The 25,013-nt window shown below is 38.9% G+C and overlaps 1 protein-coding gene and 1 long non-coding RNA gene across 25 annotated transcripts in view; one reads left to right on the top strand and one right to left on the bottom strand.

The window, feature by feature from the left end:
- LOC118283604 (neurexin-1a) overlaps window positions 1-25,013 on the bottom strand; it is a 231,974-nt gene that overhangs the window by 187,702 nt on the left and 19,259 nt on the right. For 10 of the 24 annotated variants that reach the window (XM_035605752.2, XM_035605760.2, XM_035605778.2 and 7 more), the window contains exons 3-5: window positions 24,960-24,977; window positions 23,246-23,275; window positions 22,024-22,071 (exon numbers count right to left, since the gene is read on the bottom strand). The exons of 5 other annotated variants lie outside the window; for them this stretch is intronic. In XM_035605752.2, the coding sequence (XP_035461645.1) occupies window positions 22,024-22,071; window positions 23,246-23,275; window positions 24,960-24,977 (96 nt within the window). The remainder of the gene's footprint in view (window positions 1-22,023; window positions 22,072-23,245; window positions 23,276-24,959; window positions 24,978-25,013) is intronic. 9 more of the 24 variants (XM_035605767.2, XM_035605764.2, XM_035605779.2 and 6 more) reach the window with 5 other exon arrangements.
- On the top strand, window positions 1,006-2,595 carry LOC118283606. The gene is made up of 2 exons (XR_004784609.1): window positions 1,006-1,090; window positions 2,469-2,595. It is a non-coding gene; the product is annotated as an uncharacterized LOC118283606 (long non-coding RNA).

The raw sequence follows: 25,013 nt of genomic DNA on the forward strand, positions 1-25,013 counted from the left end.
TCACCCTTTATTAAGGTTCGGCTGTCATAAATCTATTCCATATGGAATGCTCATTGTCACTATTCACTAGTGGCCCAGTGGACTTCATGAGGATGTGTGTTGTCAGAAAAGTAAGGCCTTGAAACAGGAAGAGAGAAAAAGAAAAAGCGAGGCAAGCAAGAGTCCCGCAAAGCTCTAAAATAACGAGGAGGCAGAACTGTCAGCAGCATGGCTTAGAGAAAAAAAATGAAGTAAAAGGAACACATCGAAATGTCAAAACTCCCCAGTGGGATCCAACAACACTTCCAAAGAGATGTGGGTCACAATGTTCATGTCTCACAGAGATCTACACTCACGGACATCGTGGGAAATCTGTCTCTTTAAACAGGTCAAAATAGCCTATACATGTGTTGAGGTGTACATTAAGGCGGCTTAATGTACTGTAAGAATGACAATAGTCCTGAGTCAAATCAAAGGAGCAACTTTATTCTAAAAGTAAATGAAAACTAATTTAATCATTGGTTCACATATGCAAGTGTACTGACGATAACAAAATGTTGGTGCAGCGCACACAGGGAAAAAAATTCAAATATTGGCAAACTGAACGCAGCTCAGGCTATGGGTGAGAAAGGAAGCGGAGTCTCACTGAATATCTTAAAGCCACAAGACAACAAGAGTCAGATCTTACAATGACAGTTTAAATACCAGCGGAGGAAGAATATTCCTCTGGTCTCGGTTTATGAGCTGTGTCTGTTTTATCGCACCTCTATCGGAGGATGCTGATGGCTGCTCTTGGAATTTATTGAGACAGGACTGACCTCCTGGTACTCTGCCGAGGTTTTGTGGGTCACCAATATGGGTCACAGGTCATGAATTACTACCAAACAAGCCCATGTCAGTGACGCGTTATCCATCTGGGGACACCAAGGGCGAAAAAAATTAAAGGACACCACAATGCCTTTGATGTCTGTGTTTCTTAACAGCTTTTTTCAGGAAAAAATAGACCTATATTGGCCCATATATAAGCCTAGTTGTATGATACTGCAAGGCTGGTCTAAAGAATTTTGCTATATAATACCAATGGATCCAATTGCTACATATGTGAAAAAAGGTCAGAATTGTCATTTAACCCTGTAGTTTCCTTCTATTCTGCATTTTAGCATCTTTCAACTCTTCTTTTACATTTTTTTATGGACAAGATGTCATCTGTTTGGTAACACTTAGTGCTCTTGTCAATCCTGTTTCCACCAACAAAGCACACAACTGAACTCTACCTTACCTGCAACCAAACACCTCATCTAATGGATGAACGAAACAAGTGGAGCGTCTGGCAAATATCAAAGAAAGCATGTTAAGTTTTTTTCGTAAACTTACCTAAAACAATGCAACATTACTCCTGGGCCACTTCTGGACTAACTTGTTTTACTAGTTTCAAATATTTTTTCCAACTCATGGATTATATTTTTATTATTCAACAAGACTCAAAACTACAGCTCCCTTGCGTCTTGCAGCATCTTCAAACCTTATCTGAGCTGAACTGTAGTTGTTGAACGCTGTCAAAAATGATGGTTAAAAGGCAAAAAAAGCTCAAATGTTACTAAATATATTAAATATGAACATAAACTCATACCGTCATGTAACATTACTACATTAACTACATTATGAGACAACATGTTGAGGCTGGTGGAACAGAAGCTGGCTTGAAAAGGATGGGGGACTTAGCTCTATATAGAAAAAGGATTAGGAAAGATTAATGAAAGCTTTGGGCGCAAACAATCAGAAAACAGATATAATCCATCCAACAGTTTGCTTTTATTCTAGCAGCTAACAGGTAAACCTGTGGTGTGAGCAAAGTATTCATGGGCCATTAATTGTATCTGCTACATTCTGGTGTTAATAACTGTTACGCTCTGGTAAATGTTTGCAGTAAGATTCATAGAAGATGTGTAAATCTTATGCAGTAATAGACTCTGATAACTGTAAGTATATAAATTCAACCCTGACAAACTATCTGAAACTAGGATTTCCTGTAGTGCCATACTGAATTAATACACTATTAACGTTCACTTTGGCAAGACTCACTGGTTCCTAAGGGGAACATCAGGGTCTAATGCCAGACAGTGCGACAAAATAGGAGATGTAATGTATAAGACGTACTGTAAATAAGATATTGACACTCAGCAGCAGTATTGATTTATATTTTTTTTACTACAGATTTAACTAAACTGAAGCTATTTGTAATGCTTTTATTTGAAAACATTTCCCTAACCAAGCATTCAGTCTGATTAGTATTTTTTTTTTATTTCTTATTATTGTGATTGATTGTAATCTACAGTATGAAGCAATTTCATCCTCATCGTCGTATGACATATTAGTAGAGCTCTAGTGGGCATTATCAGCCCCTGCACTACACTTTTACATGGCCGTCATTGAGTGATACTTGTTTGCATTCCACTCATCCAATCTCTCCCTGTCCTTCCTCCCCACAGTCCCTACATCCTGCACACAGGAGTTGTGCCACTCATGTGCACGCAGCATGATTTATTTATACAAGTGTTTCTCTGGAGAATGAGCTGTTACTCTCTTCCTCTATCAGTAAATGCAATCTCACCACAACATGGCCATGGCAATTTGTCTTTATTTAATTCCCCATTTTCCGTCTCAGCCACTGCTGTGCGGGTCATTCTCTTCCAGGCTGCCAAAAGTGGCCTTTAGCTTCCTCAGTACCTCATTTGTCATGTTTCATGCTTACAGTAATATTTTAGTTTGGTAAAATATGTATATTGGAACACTCATGCCTCACTATAGCTTCATGAGAAATGCAATTCTCTGGTGTCAGCAGATGTAGCTACCGCAGTTAGTTTTTATAACACAAAGAAAGAAATATATTGAGCAATTTGCCCAAACTTATTATAGATTATTTGGACAGTTTTCAAATTAAAAGCAGGTAAGTCAGAGTATTCAAACTAGAGTATGCAAAATAGATACTGGCTTTGTTGTATTAACAATTCTAAAAGTAAAGTATGCAAATATCATTAAGATGACATATCACAAAATATTTATTTTTTTCCCCCAGGAAGTTCACAGTCTAATATAAAAGCAATTACCAAAATAAAATACAAGTGGCACAATTTCCCTCTCACTAAGTCCAAGGATATTAGTTTTAAAGCCATTAAGGGAAGCAGTTTCCTGTGTTCATATGCTGACAATATGGTTAGCGTTCTAATATGAATTCACTTGAGTAGCCGCAGCCTGTGTAGGTGTGGCTCCGTTCCTCATGTGGTCTGACCCAGCAGTGGAGACTGGGCATCTGACAGAAGGCGCTACATCTCAGGACTAATTACAGCAAGGGTTGCCAGGCAACTGCAGCAGCAGTAGGGGCTTTGCAGGTCCAAGGGTGGCCTTGTGGTCCAAACAGCGCAAGTCAAGGCTGTGATAGATCTTCATCTGTCCTCAGTGACCCTCTGGCCCTCTGATTTAGACAGAGCGCCCATCCTCCACTCAGCTTAATGGAATTTGGTCAATACCCCACAGTGTAGTGTATTTAATGTAGTGTATACTTGGTAAATTACAGTTTAGTGAATTCACCAAGTACCATATCTTGTATATGTTGCTGTGTATTGACTACACAACAAGATGTGTGCATTTACAGGCTCATACAGCAGTAAAATAGTTCTGTTGATTTAAAATCTCAACAAATCTAGGTGGAATTTGAATAAGAGTTCTCCTCAAGTTTAACTCGCTCACTCACAGTGCAGCCATCTGCACCTACATACAGGCTCAATACGTGACTTCTAAGAGGCACTCTCCGTCACACATTGTATTATTCATGCAATTCCACATCATTGCATCCCTTTTCCATGTCTGGCCTCCTTACATGGCAATTAAGCTGTTTTGTCCTCTATGACGGCATGGGCACATTCGATACGTGCCACCCCTCCTTCCCCTGTGGCCTAGTGTCCCTGTCTCATTGACTCATCCCCCGGTGAGTTATGTCTCTGGAAAAGAAGCAGACAGCCGTCCCGAGACCTCCTCCACGTGATTACCACCCTTGTTTTTAACCACATGGCTGCCAACAGGCTAATTATCAAGGAATAATCACATGTTTGTCAAGACCCCTGCAATCTCAGGTATGTAAACTGTGTGTCTGCTGTCAGACTGTCCCGCACACAACAAACAACGGCACGCGGCCTACCTCCACTGTTTTCTACTAAAGAAATATTCTCTTGTTCAGAGGCAAGGTGGTCATCTCTGCAAATAATGTGCACATACCACATTGGCACAAATGCCTCGAGCAGCAACTTTGACACCCTGTCGGCCCGAACCTTTTACTGAATGTCATTTCCATTCTCTCATTCCCTGCATTTCCTGTCTCTATTCACTGTAACTGTCAAATAAAAGCATTACCCCCCCCCCCCCCGCATGCAGCCAGATGATGATTTTGCATAGTTTTAAAAGGCTCAACAAAAGACCAATAAGCCTATATTACATGCATGTGTGCCAGATGTGAGGTCAGCCCAGCTTTTGTGGGCCACTGTATACTCTCTGTGGATGTAATAGATTAAGATACCCTCAAACGGCCACCCACCCACTCACACAGGCGTTCAAGCAAATGTGAAGTGCGTGCTCGACCTTTATATTGTTAAAAGCATATCACACACTGCCATACACTATTAGCAAAGTGGCTCTCCACACGTGTAGTACGTGAATGATTTTTAATGACGGATTCTAAAAGCAGTAGCATCGCAGCAATTGTTGAATGTAGACACTTGCTGGCATGATAATATATAAAATAATTAAACAGGCAAAACAATAAATAAAAAACAGTACTTTTGTGTCTAGCTGCCAATTGTTTTTTCATCATTTTCTGTATCTTTTTGCCTTATACATCAGATAATAGATTTTCTGCTGATTAGAAAATAGAGAGATATATGTTTGTTTACCATTATGTACTATATGTTTGGTTGGAATGTAACTACTGAGAGCTACAGACAAATGAAGGTTATTGCAGCGTACAGCCTTACAATGAAACGGCAGCAATGGTCGCTCATAATTTGTTTAACCCTATCTCAAGGTGTGTACTTTGTCCCATATTGGTGTATTAGCCATGTCTGTGTGGTCTATGAGTGAGTGTGTGTGTGTGTGTGTGTGTGTGTGTGTGTGTGTGTGTGTGTTGTTGGGTATAGCTTCCTGGTTATTGGGTCAATAGTAAAGTAGTTAAATGAAATCACAAGAAAATAAAGTTTGAGGAGATAAAAAAGTTGTAATGCTAAGGTAAGGAATGGGTTCTCACAAGATTAAATTAATCTTGCTCTTCATTTCTCTTATTGCCTCGTCTGATATGTATTCTATGGTAAAGCTATTGGAAAAAATATACAAATGCTCCATGTGCCATTTAGTTTGTTCCAGTGCTTTATTAAATCCTGAACCTTTGAACTGGGAACTTCCCTTTGAATGTTTACCTCTTGCCAAAAAGTCCATGTTGAGAAATTATACAATTGCATCATCCTTTTCCCAACAGATGTTGCAAACTTGCACTTATATTCACTTCCTGGCCTCGGTCAACGCGGACGTCTCACTGACTGCAGGGAGTCTACTGTTTTCTGTGATCACAGCCTTTTCCCTGATATGTACTCAACTTCTTACTTTCGGGAAAACATTCATATATGTTGTTTTATCTTCAGTAGTGTAAATATGCATAGTGACTCACGCTTTCTTACATCAGCTAACCCGGCAACAACACTGGGATGGCAGAAAACAGAAAAAGAAAATAACATATTTCTCTGAGTGGGATGTATTGGTTAGAACAAGGGTACAGAGGGCAAATTCTATATTTAATGTTTAGAGAAGCCCTGTTTGACTTTTGCAAGTTCTTTCTGAGAGCTGAGGCAGCAGGCTAAACAGAAACATGCTTAATGCAAAGGTACACCTTTGTTGAAAATGAACAGTGAACAGCAGAGCACAAGTTCATGAAATGAAATGGGTCGTGTGAGTGTTTTAATATATTAGCATATGGGTCCCCATAAGATGGTGGGTTCTATTTTTACATATGCAGATACTTATCTGTAATTAACACAGCAAGCGGCACCATTACATTTCGACTCCATGACTTAGACCCTATTTTTACACACACACAAACACGCACACATTTCACATATGCTATCCTTACATTCACACACATTCATGAGGAGCTTACTATGAACAACGTGCCAAGTTTTCACCATTGTGAACATGTACAGAATGAGCTGCTGGGCAAAATCACACTTCTTTACATCACAACCCCAGCACTGATAACCCCATCCAACCAGGAACAACTTAATTAATTTAAACTACATGCAAATTTAACACTTACAGGCTGTAACTGAAAGATGCATTTTACAGAAACTCACACACCCATGCACACGGTGTGTTAAAGATGCTTTACTACTCTAAAGTCACGGCCCCATCCAAGGCTGCAGGACTATAAACGGAGAGTGGCTGAGTCCTCTCTTTAGGTGGCCGGGTCACAGCTCCACAGACCTGACTGCTGCCTCCACACAACACAGCACTCCCCAGTCAGCAGTAGGGTGCCCATTATTTATATTACAGCATCACACAGCAAGGGTGGGTGAAAGGAAAGGCTTGTGACATAAAGAAATAGGACAAGCAAGAAGTGCTGAGGAGTGCTGGGTGTTCCAACATCCTAAAGACTAGTTTCTGCAGTTGATCGACCACTTTACTGAATATTTCCTTCGTTCGTGCATTAGCACCCCGTTTCCTTCCTCCCTGTCCCCCTGGCCCGCCTCCCTCTCTCCCCTGACCTCCTTCTGAGCGAATGTGGTCCTTGCAGTCCACATGTCTGGTCATTAATAACACTCTCCGCTCTGTTTTTCCTGCCAAACAGAGCAGTGCTTTCCTGTCATCCTGACACAAATTAATTCCCCTTATTTATCTTCTGGCAACCAAGGACGGTATAGGCGGAATAACTGTTTATGGGGAGAGAAAAAGGGACAAAGAATTATAGATGGTGTGTTTGTGATGACAGGGCCATTTGTTTCTCAAATAAGACTCAAGATAAAGTTCACAACAATCATTCTGGTAGCAGAAATCCATTGTCAGCTCTCTTCTCTTCTTATCAATCTGTGACTGAGGGATTTGTATGGGTGTTTTTCGTGTTAATACAATTATGTTTAAATGTCAGAATATATCTATACAATATAGTGGCTGTGTTTGCTTGTTGTTGGTGGCTTCTGGGTTCTGGTTAAAAGGATTAGTTCTGAATAGTCAATAATGTACTTCCCTGGAATAATGGCAGCATTGGTCAATTGTGCTAACGGCCGATGTGTCTCCATTTTCCTGACACAAAATCTCATTCTTCATTTAACAGCGTATCTTTTTTAGAATGTGTGATATGGTTGAAAGCTATGGATAGAGCTAGAAAGTGGACTTTGAGCTGAAAGTGTTTCGTTAAACTGCTAGGTCCGAAAGCGATCTCCATGACAACTGAGCAGTTGTTGACTCCATTTGCTGATAAGCTGATGAAAAAGTCAAGTAGCGCAACATTTTTAAACAGCCGAAAGCATTTGTAGGCGTCATTACAGACATTATATTTATATTGTAAACTAGTAAAAGTCAATATGTTCCAAGACAAAACAGAATGCTGTATTATGAATTTCACACTTTATCAGCATAATTAAGAACATTGTTGATTAACACATCTGCCAATTCACAGTGTTTATACTGACTATCTGTGGAACACTCAATCAATTATTGATTTCCCAACAATATTGCATAACATAGCATGATCATTTCTGTAATTATGAATAGGCAATCAACGCTTTCGGTTAGGGTTCGAGAAGAATCAACATCTCGCCAAATGTTGAAAATGTCAAATACCGGCAGTGTTAGACCTGACGTGATTATATACATAAAAAATAGCAAAATCTTTCAATAGTCACAAAAAAAATTGCATTTATTTCCTACTGTAAATGTGCTCACATACAGGACCCTGGGTTAGTGCTGGGGTTGGTCTAGTGTGTGATAAATAAATGTAGCACTTATTGGATTGAATCTTGGCTTTGAAGATGATCTGGCAAAACAAACTAGTAGTAAATAAAACAGAATATATAGGTGGCTGTGTTTCCAACCAATATTCAGCCCTGGATTGATTTAACTGTTAACCATGACCACAGTCTTTCCCAAATTTCAAGCATTGCCTAAATTCGATCATATAGTTAGATGATTAAAAACCTATTTTTTTAGGCATTTTTTGCAATATTATATTCATGTCATACCCTGATAGATAGGGTTGCATGGAGTCTTTCTTGTGGTAATACCTACAAAGTTTTGAACCATATGATGTTAAGTGCACTAAACATCAATGTAATTCTCATTATAGTCACAAACAAGTGTACAGTTCCTCAATAATCCAACGGCACATCAGTTGTGACACAACGCGCAGTATGGACTCCATGTCCCTCAGTGTATATATATGCTGTAGGTCCCACAGCAGCAGGAGCGCCAGCATGTCTTCATTCAAATCTAAGCCGCTCCAGCTCCACTGACAGTGAGAAATGGATTTAATAGCAAGAGAACAGCTTGTCAGCAGTCTAAAAAAACCCACAATGTTACGAGACTGTTTTAAACTCATCTCAGGGTCCCCAGGGTTCTGTGGTGGGAGGGATATTGGGAAGATTGGAAAATACCAATGTCAACATAGCATCGTTTTTTGTCCTCTCTAATGTATATGATTCATTTTCCATTCACTGTGAAGCGTTGTACAGCTGCAGGGATTCTGTGTGTAAAATTGCATGTGCAGATGGGTTACAGTATCTGCAATAGAGAGCACTGAAGATGCCCATCATGTATATTAAATTAAAGCTGGTGTTTGAATAGATGTGTTGCTGTTGCTGTTTTGTCATGCTGCTGCTAATTATTCCTCTGCTCCAGACATGTGATGAAATGACTCAATGAAGAGGAATTTGATTATGTCTAAGAGCTGACTGAATCACAACGATGCTACATTGCCAATATTTCCAGCCAAATGTACCCGACCTCTAAAATCAGCAGGTAGTTTCGGAGCAAAGTAGTCAGGCTTTTCATGCAAACAAAGGAATAACATGGGGACACCAGGGAGAGCAGCGTAGCAATCTGTGTCTTAAAAAGAGAATACTTCGGTTTTCAGGGAGTGGTGTGGAATAATTCTACTGATAATCTCCCTCTATTGGTACAGTCTGGGCTCAGGCATTGCTGTACCGGTGCAAGGAGAACTTCAAGAGGCGCAGAAACCCAATCGTAACTGCATTAGCTTCACCGTTGCTTTTACCGGATCAGAGGACAAACAACATTTACAGAATCTGTTCCTTTGTTACCAGGTGATTCATTTGGTGGTGCACAGAAATACTCTCCATCAGAGAAGCTTTAAAATGAAGCAATGCGAGGAAGGTAAGGTCTGTGGCTCTCTCAGTCGTAATTGTGCAGAGCCCTATCTGGCGGTCGTCTCTCCAGGGGAACAGTAGGCAGCTCAGGGGCGTGTTGTTATATTTCACACTTAATGATGTGCAAGGCATCCTCGGCTCTTATCTGCAGGCCTATTTTAGTCACTGACACAGCCTCTAAATTACACCTTAAGAGCAAATGCAGCTCAGGCACAGTTAAACTGTAATGCACACATAATGTTTCCCCAGAACCAAAAAGACAAGTTCACAAAATGATCTTATACCCTGCCACCTTTATACATTTTTATGCTTTGATAATGTTAATGCATAATTTACAATACAAATTACATCAGTTTTTCTAATGTCTAACTATAGTTGGCCTTATAATTTCGATTTTTCAACATGTTTTGCATATGATGTTACATCCCCCAGTTGCTTGTTCCATACCCTGGGCTGCTTGCAAAACAACTACAAATGCAATCAAACTGATTTCATACAAATTATGTTTTTACATTCAATTTGCATTCAAGCATATCTTCTCCTATCAGCTATGCCTGTTTTCGAGTGAATTAATTGCTATTGTAATTAGAATGCTATCACAATACCATCATCTTAATGAATACACTGTGCATAAATTGCATCCACTTAAGCATTAATATCATATAAAGTAAATTTTGATATATCATATTGTTTGGTGTAAAAATGTAATCATTATATCTCATGTCATGTGTGATGGGAAACATTGGCACAATTTATTTTAACCATAATTGATATCAAAATTGAATATTGAATTTATATTTAATGATTAGTGATTATACATTAAAACATAGGGTTGGCAATTAGAAGCAATTAAGCCACTATACAGCATATTTCTCAAAGGTGCCTATTTGTCTCATGAATCAGGGGAAAAAGTGAAGTCTACACGTGCAGAGCAGTATTACTGTTGAAATGCTGTGTCATGGGTTGCCGGGTTATTAAATACAATGTCATTATGTTTGCTAATCTTATTAAATGTGTATTTGGCCTTGAATTGTTTAATATCACGATTCTCCAGCAGCTGAAAACTAGGGCAACATAGAGTTATCATTCATAATTAAAATGTGCTTTTTCTCAACTTAGAGCAATAATTTATGAATTCAAATGTTTGACACATTACAATATATCTATAGCAAATCCATATACAATTATCTATATACTGGCAATGGATAAGTTTTTCTGTGTTTTGTTTGTTTTGTTCACAAAATACTTTTTTGGGTTCAAAGTGTGTCTTGGTTACATTACTACTTGTTTAAATCTGAAATTGACACTGAAGCTTAGTGTACAGCAATCACATTTAAAGTATGCTATGATCTGGGATAAGAAAGAGATTTACTGAACAGAGTGCTCCTTAGCCCCTGTTCAGGAGACAATATTGTACCAATCTTTGGTTTTTAATTTCCAGTGGGTCAAGGGACTTAAAAAATATATATATATTTGTGTGATCTCAGTTACAGTGGATAGATGCTTTTTTGTATAAAGCCCCACCCTGCGATGCTGCCTTATTTGATCTGTCTTTGTCATGTAAATTCTTGTCCAATGTGACATAAAAAAGGGGGGGAAAAACTGTTCTCTCGCATCATTGGAGTTCTTAAATGATAATTCTTGAATAGGCACTGGATTAACAAACACTGCACTCCCTAACAATGACAAAAAGCTTTTCCCAGCAGAGCTAAGGGATTATAAATATTTCTCCAATAATATAACAAATATAATTAAACATGTTCAATCTTCTGCACTCACATCAACTTTTACCAGGAATGAAGGCATTTCAGTGATTAGCCTAGCATGTTCCTGACTAGAAGGTTGTTGTAATCTACAAACGTTGTTTCACTTGTCAGGGGTAAATGCAAGACTGCCAAATTAAAATATTTACTCACTCACCTCATGGGCAAATCTCACCCAATCCCACAGCAAAAAACCCAGTGATGAATGAATACTGGCTGACAAAATGATAATTAATAACCCGGGTTGGGTTGATTCGCACATGATTGGTCAGTTTAACTCTTTGGAGCCTTGCCATGGTAGCACATTCAAGGGAAACACGAACATTTTGACAGCTCCCTGTCGACCTCCACCTGAGCCCAGGGCCAGGGAATGATGTCCTGAGCGGGACCATCTAAAAGCAATATATTTACAGTTCATAGTATCATTCCCCACTGGCAGCACAAGGTTTATCAAGCATTAACAAGTGTAAAAGCGTTTTTCTTATTAAACAGTAGCGTCGATTTTTTTGGAACAGGGATATGAGCTCTTGCATTAACATGGCAATGAATTGATCGCTCTCTTTTTTTTAGAATGAATACAGTTATTTGAACATTTAAAAAAAATATCAAGGCAGTTTTTTACACACATGATGACACACTTTGATTTCAACTTTCAACTAAGTAGCACTCTTATTTTTATTATAAAAACTCTTATTTATTTTAAATAATAAATGTGTTTTGCTGAAACTAGTAAGAACACTTCCCCTTAGTGCCACTTTGTACATTATGTTGTTCCTATTTTCTTACATACTGACAGCAAATGGGGAGCTCTGTTAACAAAAAACATTACGTCTGAAAAAACTAAAATATTTCAAGTTCCACTAATTCGCTCCCTTGCTTGGGAAACTGCAAGGGACAAAATGCTGCAACAAAATGAAACAACAGAAACCATAGTACAACATAGTCATTCCTTTGTAAGATTACCATTCCTCAAGGAGCTTGATTGTAATGGGAGCTTTCATTGAGGCTTGTACAAAACACACCTATTACAGTGATAGAGATCAGGGAGAGAAATTATAGATAGCTAAAACACCAAAGGGAATAACCACAAACGAAACAATTAGTTTCATCTTTAATTCATGAGATTTGTGAAGGCCACTAGAGGGAAGAGATGTGGACGATAAAGCCCCAGTTTTATCCGATGAAAATAGTTTTAGTGTAATACACATTTAATTGTCCAGTCTACTAACAGCAAAGAAGTGAAATAATCATCCTAAACGTATCAGGAGGAAAGAAAGATTTTAAATGTCTAAATTTGCAATATCTTATTTCATTCATAAGTGTTCGATGTTGGATTTAAATGGCCTCACAAACACAACATTGCCATTATTGTCGAGTCAGCCTCATCCGTAATTTGTGGAATGAGCTACATTTAATGATTACAAATCACATCACAGAGGTTGAGCTTTTAGCAAATGGATCATGCACAAGTATATATCCCAAAGTCCGGAGGCCAGTTTTTTTTTTCATCACGAAAAAAATCAACAGTCAGGTTCCTACATTGTGTTCCATTTAAAATCTCAATCATCATTGCGTTTGCTTATGCAAAGACAAGGGTTAAGACAAGTGATCTTAAAACCTTCTGTGACGAAAACCACAAGGGTATTAACCAAGTGGGTTTTTACTTTCTAAATTGTATAATCACTTGCACTGGATAAAAAAAAAAACACAACTCAGTGTGTTGATTTTAAACAATCGATCCGTTTCCCTTTCTTTGGCAGCATTAAAGTACAAACAATTAAAGGCAATTTTTTTATTTGCCCTTTAAATTACCATTACAAAAAGTCAATAAACTTGATAGTAATTGCGGAAGTATTTGCCGTAATTCCACAGATTTTTCTACTTGCATATGGTTCATGATCATGCTTATGTGGTGTTGTGAAAGGTAGTGTGGTCTCAGTTCTTTAAACATAGACTATTAAAAATGAGCCTTCTTTCACCAAAACTCAGGTTTGCAAAGTACCATCATGTTCTTCTGACGTTTCCCCGAACAACAATACAACAAAAAACAGGAACAGCTACTTTCATGTTGCTGTGAGGAGGATCTCATCCAAAAGCGAAAAAAACAAGCCTGAGCTGATCTAAGCTTGAAACTCATCGATACAGCAGCTATGGATCAAGTGGGGTCATGTAATCTCCCACTGTCATGTGACGGTTTGTGCTCCCTTTAAGGATGTGTGGAGAATGTACCGACGATTTGAATCTGAAGAGCATGGAGAGAGGGGAAAAAAGCGGTAGATGCATTTACATACCTTTACAGAATCTAAAGTGAAAAACGTTTCTTCAGATGAGCAGCAGAAATAGGAGCACCGATAAAGCGGGGCAGTTTTTAATGGAAACCTCATGTTTCATTCAAGGCTATGTTGCTTCTATTTCAGTAAGTATTGCGTGATGCTAGAGCCTGAATGTGCACTATTGTAAACCAGCGACGAAATGTACAGTATAACAGCTCTTTATCATTCTCACGTGGAAAAAACTAAAGTTCAAACACTACCTTATAGTCTGTAAAATAGTGCTGAGGTTCGCAGTGAATTGCTCCCGTCATTTTTCATCGACAACAAAATCCTCAGCCAAGACCATCAATGAGCAATCAAATTAGCCAAGAGTTGCTTCAACCACATGGATAAAATTACAGGGTTACAGTGTTCAGCCTACAAATTAGCAGCAGCACTCATTGCATTTAAACCCTTAAGTGTTTTTCTCAGAAAAAGCCACTGTCAAAAGCCTCGGATATAACACAATGACGAATGTGGTTACCGAGGAAGTATGGACAAATATGATCTCATGTGGCAGCAACTAAGAAAAGAATCCCTGGTTTGTATATGAGAAAACATTAACTTCAGTCATCTTCCTGCTAAAACACGTGTTTACTATAATGATTAATAGCAGCACATTTTGTCCATCAAAACTGATGACACCTGTTATGAGTCAAAAAAAAAATTTGTCCTCAAAGTGGAGTAGATCTGGCACTTTGCTAATAATTAAAGGAGGGAGAAGAGCAATCCGTTCAATCAAGATGAGCAACTTAAAAAATAGAGGTTAATTAGATGCTGCCTTCACTATGACAGAGGAAAAGGGTTTTGTTGTGCTGCTTGTCATGCTGTTATGCAACTTGCAATTCAAATGTTACCCCTTTGAACAGAGGGGGCAATATTCATACATGTTTACGATAGGAATTACAAGCAGAGAAGGGGAAAAATATTTCATATATATCAAAAGGGAATACAAGTTACCTTTTAAAGAATGGTTCTGTCCCTCGGGACATGTTGGTCTTGAGCGTAATGACTCTCAGTGCAGACCTCCTGAGACAAATTGCCACTGACCCCCATGGATTTTTCAGGGCACACTCGATTGGAAATGGACTATTCAATTTCCCACAGGGAGCCTTGCCATTTCCTCGCTATGCATCATTGAAACGGCATCCGGTCTGGGCAGCCGCACAAAAATATTCACGGGACGCTGTGTCAGTCGTCTACTAACCCTCAAATCCTGATTATGGTTTAATTTATTATATGCATTTATCAAATCAATAACCGTGATTGATACATGTTGTAATGTTTTTTCTGTTTTTAAATTTGGTGATTTATCGTGGACTTACAGTGTAATGGGAGAAGACGCATGGACCAATAATTATTGAGAAAATATTCTCTTTGAAGGTAGCCAAACCACCTGCTCACTCTCAGAAATAACCTACACAAAGCAGCACCACAGTGCCCTACGACGACACTCTATTAACACCTATTATGAGCATTTTCATCTAATGTCTTAATATCCACTGAAAGCAACTGTGATTTTCTAACCTACAATGCATTGCGATATGAACTGGCATCATTCCATCAGTGGAGGCCAGTAAAATGGTCATAATCCATGATCTCAAAGCTGGAATATAACTAAACAAACTGACATGCAAAGGATCCATTTCACAGTCTACAGCTCAAGTATAGGCATCTCCCTTTTATCTATTTTCTGCTACAAATCATCCACTCCCTTCTGCGGGCCAAGAAATAGAGTTTTTCATCACTGCAGTCTCTCACTGGCATCGACCAGCAATATTGATCTGGAGCAGATCTCCTTCCACTCCACCTGGGGAGCCAGATGAGCCTTGTTCATATTGATCCAAACCTTTTCATCCTACACTCTCTCCTTTGCCCTTTCTTTAGGTTTGGAAAAGTCGTCTTTTATCATAAATATTCTTTGAGAAAGGCATTGATAACTATTAATCCAAGGTCTGCTGTTGGATTTTGTTGTCATTGGTGATGTACGCGAGAAGACAAGAAATGCTGTTGAAACCCGCCTTCTTCCTCGGGAAAAACTGTCTGCAGTGACAGTTTGGAGATGTGAAGGTACGATTCTGATTGAGGATGCTGAAAATGAGGCTGAGAGTGGCGTACAGATGCAAAACATGTCTATCAGGGAGCCAGACAGGCAGTTCTGATGTATGAAAATAAATTTTTGCTCCAAACAAAAAAGCTGAATATTCTTCAAAAAGAAAAAAAAAAAAAAAATCAAACTTCACGCAACAGTCTGCATGTTCTTCTTCTTTGCTTCATCACTATATTTCCCATCTGTGTCTAAAAATAATAATAATTACATACCTCTGCTTTATAAGCCCACATTTTCTTCTTCTTTCCACATTGTACCCCCTCTCCCTTTCCTCGGCCCATTTCCTTGTGCTCATTCTTTAAAGAGAGAAGTCTCTCTGTCTTTAAGTCCTTCACTCTCTTTGTGTCTTCCTGCTCCTGCCCCCCCCCCCCCCCCGACAGAGCAGAATATGTGGTAAAGTACTAATCTGTGGAGATTTAGTGCAGTTTTGCCAATCTACCACATCAAGATACACAAATCTCACTCCAGGCAATTACGCCCTCCCCCAGCAGCACACAGGAGTCCGTTTCTCCATCTCTGTAGCTGTGAAAACTGCCTCTGTGACCCATCAAGTACAATTACCTCGTTTGTAACAAATACCGAGGGGGCCTAGGGTGGTATAAGGAACAGGTTACCTGGCCATTGCCGGCATGAAAGAGGTAAATTAGTACTCAGTAAATAAGGAAAATTTACTGTGCACAAAAGCTTTATGAATTAATGTTTGCTGTCTTCACAGAATCATCAATATGCATATGCTGGAAAATCCTCAGGTCGTAAACAGTCATGAGAAATGATGACGGTGTCTGTTACGACTAACAGTTATGACATAACCTAAAAAGCCATGTTTCATCAACCATTGACTTCTTTGTTTATATAAGGCCAGGTGGCTTTGGCTTCTTGACTTGTACTGCTCGTCTTGATAATGTGGCGATAACCTTAATTGAGCCTAATTGTACATTTCAAGAGGGCAATATTCCAGCTGTGGTTTTGATTTAAATTTTTGGGGTTTTCATATCCATCAGCTCTGGAAAGCAGGTGCATAGTGGGTTGGAACGCAGCCAGTTTTCATTTTGCCGCAGCAAAATTATTCAAATGTGAGAACAGAAAGTCACATTCAACACCTTATTACACACAAAGCTTATTTTCACACAAAGACATTGCTTTTCCTCTGGTGGGTTGCGAGCTAAAAAACAGGTATGTTCTTCAATGTGTAAGTGTTTTTGAGTTTGTAACTAGAAATCACTTAACTCTAGGAAGAAACATTCATAAAAAACCGAAATTCTTATAGACACTAGTAAGACTACTACAAATCCTGTCATATCTCACTACAATAATTATGCACATCCACCATCATTCTAGCATGAATCATGCTTTTCACACTATTGTAATGAGGGAACATGAGCATTTATAGATGTGAAATTAATTTTGACAGAATTTCAGCAGCATCGGTGCACATACAGTATAGTACATGCAGCCACTTTCTGTTTCTGTAGTAGTCTACCAATTCTTTCTTTCTTTTCAGGTGGAGCAACAATTACACATCTTTGCAGCAGCCCTGAGGGGTCTGTTGCCTGCAGCTAATGAGGGATTTAGTGCAGTAAATCAGTGTAATTCAGCATTTGTTAATGTTATTTTCATCTTTCTACATAGGGATTAAAATATATTCAAGGGAGGAGCGTGCCTCCTACTGTTCAATGACTGTTGTGCGAAGGGAAGAGCTTTGAAGTTTAGGCCCGTCGACAGGAACATTTGTTTAAGCTTGCTTAAAAAACAAAAGGTATGCTATGAGCACTTCTTGAGGATTTTTCAGCAGAATCCTCCGCAAAGACGTGAGAAACAAATATTTGCTGTGACTTTAAACCTGAAACTAAGTGAGACTATGACACTTGGAAAATAATGCCATGGTAAACATTTTCCCTTCACCTCGATGTTTGTAATTTTCCAAGCGTGTTTCTTCTTAAAGAGCTGTTTGAATATGACAGAAAATGCAAGGGAAAACAGAAATACAAGGGGAGAGGCAGATCCCTGACTTTTGGTAAGCACTGGGATTTTACACCACTGACATTTTGAAAGCTTTGCCTTCTGTAAGAGAAATGCTGTATACACTATGTTTTTTATCTCCACAGCAGGAAATCGCCGTTTTACTGAACAAGCTGGTTTTTTGAGCATCAAACATAACAGTAAACTTATGTTTTACTTTTTTTTCAATTTTTCGTACTATATAATCCCAATTTTTGGTTATTGAGTAAAAAAAAAAACCAATGGGATACTGATTCATATGCAATATGTGCTTCAGTCAGGTTCCCTAGTTTGGGGCTTTTCGACCAGATGGTGATGATGTTACCCTTAAAGACTTGAGAGATTGAGATATTGTTGGAAATTCTGAGTCAGCTCATCAAACGACACTTCCACTTACATTTTACATGATGGGAGTACAGATGAACACTCACTGCAAGGTGTTATTAACTGTGAGTGTGCCCTCCAGAAGACATGACTGTCGACGTTCCACACTCACAAAGGAGCATCTTGTTTTTCTTATTTCTGACCGTAGAGATTAATACGTAGAGCGTATTAAACATATATGAATTAATATGTAGGGGTAAAGCTGAGGGAGTCAGTGAACCTGAAAGGATTTCACTGACAGTCTTCCAGGTTTTACGTGAAGCTACAAAGGCAACATCTGTTGTTGATTCAACACACACCACACGCTATTGTGTTACCTGTCAGATAAAGATGGAAAACACGTATTGATAAGTTGCACTCTGACATGCTGTTCCACATTATTCAAAAGTGGTTGCGCTCTGATTGCAAAGATGCACTACTGTGTAGTTAAAGACATCATCAGAAAATATGAAGCATCTCTTAGTAGATATTATAAAACTGATCTGACAATTATGCATGCAAGCTTTTTTGAAACTACTCCACCCATTTCCTTTTCAGATTTTTTTTTTACCACCGCTACGATCACACACACACACACACACACACACACACACACACACACACACACACACACACACACACACACACACACACACACACACACACACACACACACACACACACACACACACACACACACACACACACACACACACACACACACACACACACACACACAGCCCTTAAAGCTAAAAATGGCACTACGAATGTCTGCTGTAATAACTTTGTGAGAAATCTTTCCATTGCTTGTTACACAAATCACATGTACCTGCAGTCACATGTAAAGGTATGTTTGTCATACCCCGGCAACCAGGAAATCCCAGCTGTCACAAACCTGTCAACATAACTGTAAAGGATAGAAGGAAATGAGACAGCTGTGAGACCACCAAACCCTTATGTGAGCCCACCGATCCGCTGCATTTTCTATACCTGTCACTCTGCCGCTCTCCACTCTGGTACATACTGTAACCATGGTGTGGTCACTTGTGCCAGAGCCAAAATATACCAGACAAAACAAAGCCAAACAAACTCTGGTACTACGTCTCCTGATGCCCACGTCACTGTCAGAAGCAAACAGCAAAGCGCTGCATGGTGCTATGGAATCTTATGACTACATAAGTATTACGACACATACTTCTCTGTTTCTTTGACTGTTTTCGAAGTCCATGAAATGTTCATTTGATGGCTGGAGATGACATCAAAGTCACAATAATTTGCAGATAATGTGAGAGCTGCTGTGGCAACAATAGACTTAAGGAATTTTCCAGTCATGGGAGATGACTGGAAGTCTAATCCTTACAAACGAGTTAGCCTAGACAATTACGTCATCCAAGCAGACATTTGACAGCACGAAGCTGCATAGCAGAAAGAGAGTAAAATATTGTAAAATAAAAAAATCGTTACCGTATAGCTAATATTTGTTTCAATTGAAAGAATCATTAGTTGAACTTCTTGAAAATGTATGAACAATATATTATGATTTATGTAACTCTGCAGATAGCACAATTATAATCTGAAGCTTGTGATATAATTAACATGTGGAGCCGGAAAATCACACTTCCTATACATCAAGTGAGGCTTTTTTCAAAGTATTTCTCCGAACACACTCTTACAGCACTTACTCACTAAGCTGTGCTGAATCGCAGCTTAAGTAATATCCATTACTGTACCATGTGATAAGGAATGCAAACGTATGCACACCTCCTTGAAGATGCTTTTTCTTCAGGGTGGAGTCACATGCTCTGGATTAGTTGGGACACTCGCATTAGAACAGAGCCAGGACACTTGTTTGGCTCGAGTTGTATATTGAATTTTAATCTACTTGCAAGGACATTAAGCTTGTTATTTATTCACGCATATTCACTGTACTAATGCCAGAATAAAACTGTGATTATGGCATTGTTTTTTGTCTCAAGTTGCTTGGGTTTCATTCATAAATCAGTAGATTTATCACTAACAGACACATAACCCTAACCCTGTTCTACCCATGTCAACTGTACGGGGGTTTTACTATTAAAACTCACAAACAACAGGGGATTTGACAACATAACTAATACATCCACATCCTGTTAACTCTAATTCTAATTCAGCACATACAAATCTAGGAAAAACCTACAAAATACAGAAGGTATACAAGCAGACTTATATAGCAACACTTCTGGCTTGTGAAGCAGATTGCTGGACATGAGTCCTAAGTCACTATTTGAAGGCATCTGTCAGCTTGGGCCATCTTTGAGAATGTGACACCCATTTGAAAAGGCCCTGGTGCATCAGCTTAATGTAATATAAAAAAAGACAAGGGGGAATAGGGCACTTTCAACATCAATTTGTGCAGTAAAATATAGCACACCATGCAAAGACACCGAGAAATGGATCCCCTCGCTCACATCACAGAATTCCCCGGGAATGTGTGTGGCAGTTTAATAAAAAGGGATAATTTCCATCTTTTGAAAGTGAAAGCAATTACATTACAAAGTAGAATTTAGAAATAGCCCAGTTGTACCTGTAAGCCCGCTTGCAGAGCCTGCAGTTCCTCTTAAGCTGTGCATGGCAGTTATTGTGATGACAGCAATTAAATACCCAGTGATTTGTGTGCCAGTGGTATTACGACTTATCGTACTGTATGCCCTGCTCTCTCTCTGCATGGGAACAAGGTTTTTTACGCATCCAGTGTCAGTACACCAGCTGAAAGCAGCACACATTAACTAGGCCGTCCTCAAAGGAGCAGCCATGAAACAGAGGATAAACCACACAAGTGGGTAACGTGACAAAGGAGGACCTCAGGGACATAATACACAATATTCTCACAAACTTAAAACAGAAAATGAATACAGGCACTGTCCTCACCTCGAGATGTAATACTCAAATAGGCAATATGTGTTTGTGACCACACAGTACATAACTGAACTGACCAGTTTTCACACTGTACGGCACAAGGGACAACTAACCACGGCCTAAATTAGAAGCATTGTGCTACCTATGTTCAATTTGTGCCTCATCCGCATTCTCTCAATCTCTCCCTGTGGCTTTCCTTCTGCCACATCCAAGCTGGGTGTTTGGTTTAATGTAGTAAAGACCTGTTATTTTCAGATGAATCCTCAAGGTGTACACCAAAGACACCAGTCTATAAATAAATAAATAGTATAAAACTACAACTTGACAAGGACAGTATTCATAGATCATAAATGATTTTAGTTAGTATCAATCTGTTAGTTTTGCAGTAGTTTTGCCCATGTATGCGTGACATTACTTGTAAACCATTGTGGTGAAAAATCTGCAGAGGCACAGAATACCAAATGCTAAAATTTCTTTTTTGCATAATCAGGAGAGTAACAACTAGTATATATAAGGATTTTGCAAAATGCAAGGGCTTAAGAAGTATTTTCCAATTCATTCATTCAATTTCAAACTGAAATTTGAATTACAGTTATTTTGTGCATATCAAGTAAATACGCATTGAAAAAGGAAATGACACTTACCTTAAGAGATGGAAAAATCAATCTCAATGGGGGATGGGTGTGTGTGTGTGTGTGTGTTTGTGTGTGTGTTTCATGTGCACTTGTAACATCTGACATTGCAATAGCCATACATTTGAAGTCAAACCACTTCACACTGTACATCCACAGGGCAAGTTTGAAGACTTACCTGTTCAGATGATGCTTCACAAGCATATGATAAGTGATAGCATTTAATAAATCACGCCATTTTATATTGGGTGTAAAGAAATAAAAATGTATCACAACTCTGAATAAGAATTTGTGAAACCAGAACTAATAACATGGTAAGTTTCGAAGCAACAGCAAGAGCAACATGAAGGAAAAGTTATTTCATAACGAAAGTGGCACACTTGAATGTCAGTGTTTAAAACTACTTTTCAAATGAGAGGTTAAACAGTTTAGTTACATGTCATTTTCCATTAAGTACACATTGACATTCAAGTTTCCCACACTTCAGGAGGCTAATGATAACTTGCAAAATTTACCTTTACTTCCGTAACCAACTTGAAAGAATCAAAGTTTTACCTTGAATGCTCAGTAGGGACCTTAGAAGCCAAGCTTCCCCTCTTTGCCCTGAGGAGGAGAGTCAAATGGGAAAGATCAGAAGTCCACTTACCCCACAGGGAGAAGAGGTGAGGATCACAGCCAGGATGGGAGGCCCACAACACTATGATCAAGCCTCACCCGCAACCTCAAACCCATCATTTGAACAAAAAGAGTGTAGTTACCCCTGTGTGGTGGCGGTGTACTGGAACTAGGGCAGAAACTATTGTGTTCGAATGGCCACATGAGTCTCATTTATGATTCCCATGCATAAAGAAGAATGGAGAAAGTGGGCACAGCTTAAACAGATGAATGCAAAGCGAAAGCAGCACCTACCTTGAAAAGCTTTCATTAATAGTTGAGAAAGCAATTAAAAAAAATAATGCCAATGACTTTATATACTTCATTTAGCATGAGTATATAATGCCACAAAAATTGCAGTCATAGTTGAATGGATTCAGATAATCAAAACGGTTGTACCTTTACTTTTACCTATGAGAATTGATGAAATGTTCCATGAAGAAAGCAGAGTCCAGACACAAAAAGGGAAAACAAAAGGAGAGGAGACACCTATAAGTGTCATGGTCAGGTTGGAGAAGGACAGAGGAGAAAGAGGCTTGATGGCTGCACATATGTGTAAATATAAGAGAGGGAAAAAAAGGAGACTAAGAATGGAAAGTTTAAAGAGAAGAACAATCCTTCACATTGCTCTGCTAAATGATAAGAATTTGCAGTGGCCACAGAAATGGAATGATGAAGATAGACTCGGAACATGCATTGCAGCAGTGCAGTCGGACGAGGATAAGCCTAAAAAATTCTGTAAGTTATTTTCCACCACCATGCATTGTCCTAATAATGTTAATACAAATGTCCTTTAACTTGAGTCACATCATGACAAAACACAATAATCTACGATAGATGTAAATAATTAAAACAAAACTATAGAGAGAAATGACATGACAACCCAGCAGAGAGGGGAGTAGTTTCCTAATGAGCTTGAAAAAGGGGTCATATGGAAAAAAAGAAGACTTTGTTGTGAGAATGAACATCAGCGAGGTCATTCAAAATAAGAATAATGACGGCCCATATCTGAAGCTTCAAGCCTGAGCATCCCACAAGAGTCAGAGGCACACACATTTGCGATCACAAAGGGGAGCGGGAGGGACAATGGAGGTATGACGGGATAAAGGAACAGAGCTCATACCTTGGTCGCCCATCATCAGGTGTGCCAGACCTTAAAGGAAAACAAGAGCACAGTCAGCAGAGAACAAGGGATCATGGGAAGCTGTGTGACACTGTCACGCAGGCATCTCTTTCAGAGCAGATGTCTGTGTTACTTCAGGAGCGTCGGGATAAGGAAAGAGTGGGACGGTGAGAAACAGAGGAGGATGAACAGACAGGGTGGGCGTGATGAGCATCCAGTCAACCGAAGCAGGTTGCAATGCATCATCAGCCACTTACTAGGCACCAGTCAGAAATTTAAATTCAGGCTGACTCGTTTTTCTCTCAGATGATAGGTACGCAAACTTACTCATACCACTGACAGAGCAATCGCAAAACACAAATAGAGCTGCAGTCTGTTTTACCTTGACCTTCAACAACAACAACGGTCCTTGTAACATTTGAGTCATACAGAAAATAAAAAAGGGAAACGATTGGACATGGTCTTGTCACCACGCCATTTTAGGGAGCAAATTGCATAAACATTGGTTTAACTGTATTAAATTTATTTGATTGGCACAGTTAACCATGAACAATAGGCTCTAGGCACATCACTAAGTGTTCTGTTTATCCGTTCCCTCTCCATGGCTGTTCTGGCATTCAGGTGCCATGTTTTTTATGCTGCAATTTAACTCCTCCTTGCTATTTGGCTGCCTGGATAACGGAACACTACGTTAGCCACAACCTACCTGATTGCAGTCCTTTCTGTTCGCAAGCTTTTCTTTCTGCTACACAGTGTACATTGTCATTAGCCTGCTCTTTAAAATGTATTTTGTTGTTCACAAAGTCTCCATAAAATTCCAATACAAGGAAATGTAATTTCTTTTGGTCAATTTTCATGCCAATACACTTACCCACAAGTAATTTCTCATATTCAACCCAATAAAACATATTCATACTTTAAATTATGTTTAAAGCTTATCACATGGCATTAGCTTACAGTAATGCCATGTTAATTACCATTAACAAACAGTAAGGTCAGCAGGAATATGGCTATTCTACATTTATTAAATTTAAATTAAATATTGGGCACAAGGTGAAAAAAATCAAGGCCTTGATTATTTAATCAATACTGCTCTAAGGAGTGTTCTGTTTTAAATTAACTGTAGTACTTTTTTTTACAGGGGATCAAAGTCCGGCTAATCTTTGTTATTGAGGTATCTAGTCTAAGCACTTAATTTACACCTGAGATAAAAGAAAAGCATCTACAGTTGGTACCTTAGAAAATCAGCATTATTCCGAGGTTACTCGAAGAAACCTTTAATCAGTAATTAAGTACCACTGATCAGTTGAGAGTTAGAAAACCAAATTCCAATCGTATTCTTGATTGGAATTAGAACCTGAAACAATCACCTTTTTTTAACCATTTCGATCCACTTTAGCTAGAAAAAAAACCTTTAATTCAATAATTTTAAAAATATATATTTATTAGCATAAAAGTTTGGCAGTGACCGTTTAAGTGTTTTTAAGGGAAATGTGCTAAAAGGCAAATATAAAAAACAGACCTCCTCCCTCCCCCAAAGAAAGAAAAAAACAACAACAATGCAAACCGGTTTTGTCAGACTTACCATTCCAGTAATATCAATACCATGACCAGTACAACACATTGGCTTACATCTTTTTGAGGAGCCTCAGCCATGACAATGTGTAGACATACAAGTTTTAGCAAGAATGGAAACCAAGAGCAATATACCCACCTTCAGTTTGGCTGTCTTCTGGAAGCACGGACAAGGCAAAGAGAGAGAGAGGAA

The sequence above is a fragment of the Scophthalmus maximus genome, chromosome 10 (genome assembly GCF_022379125.1).
Source record: "Scophthalmus maximus strain ysfricsl-2021 chromosome 10, ASM2237912v1, whole genome shotgun sequence".
NCBI classification, from domain to species: Eukaryota; Metazoa; Chordata; class Actinopteri; order Pleuronectiformes; family Scophthalmidae; genus Scophthalmus; species Scophthalmus maximus.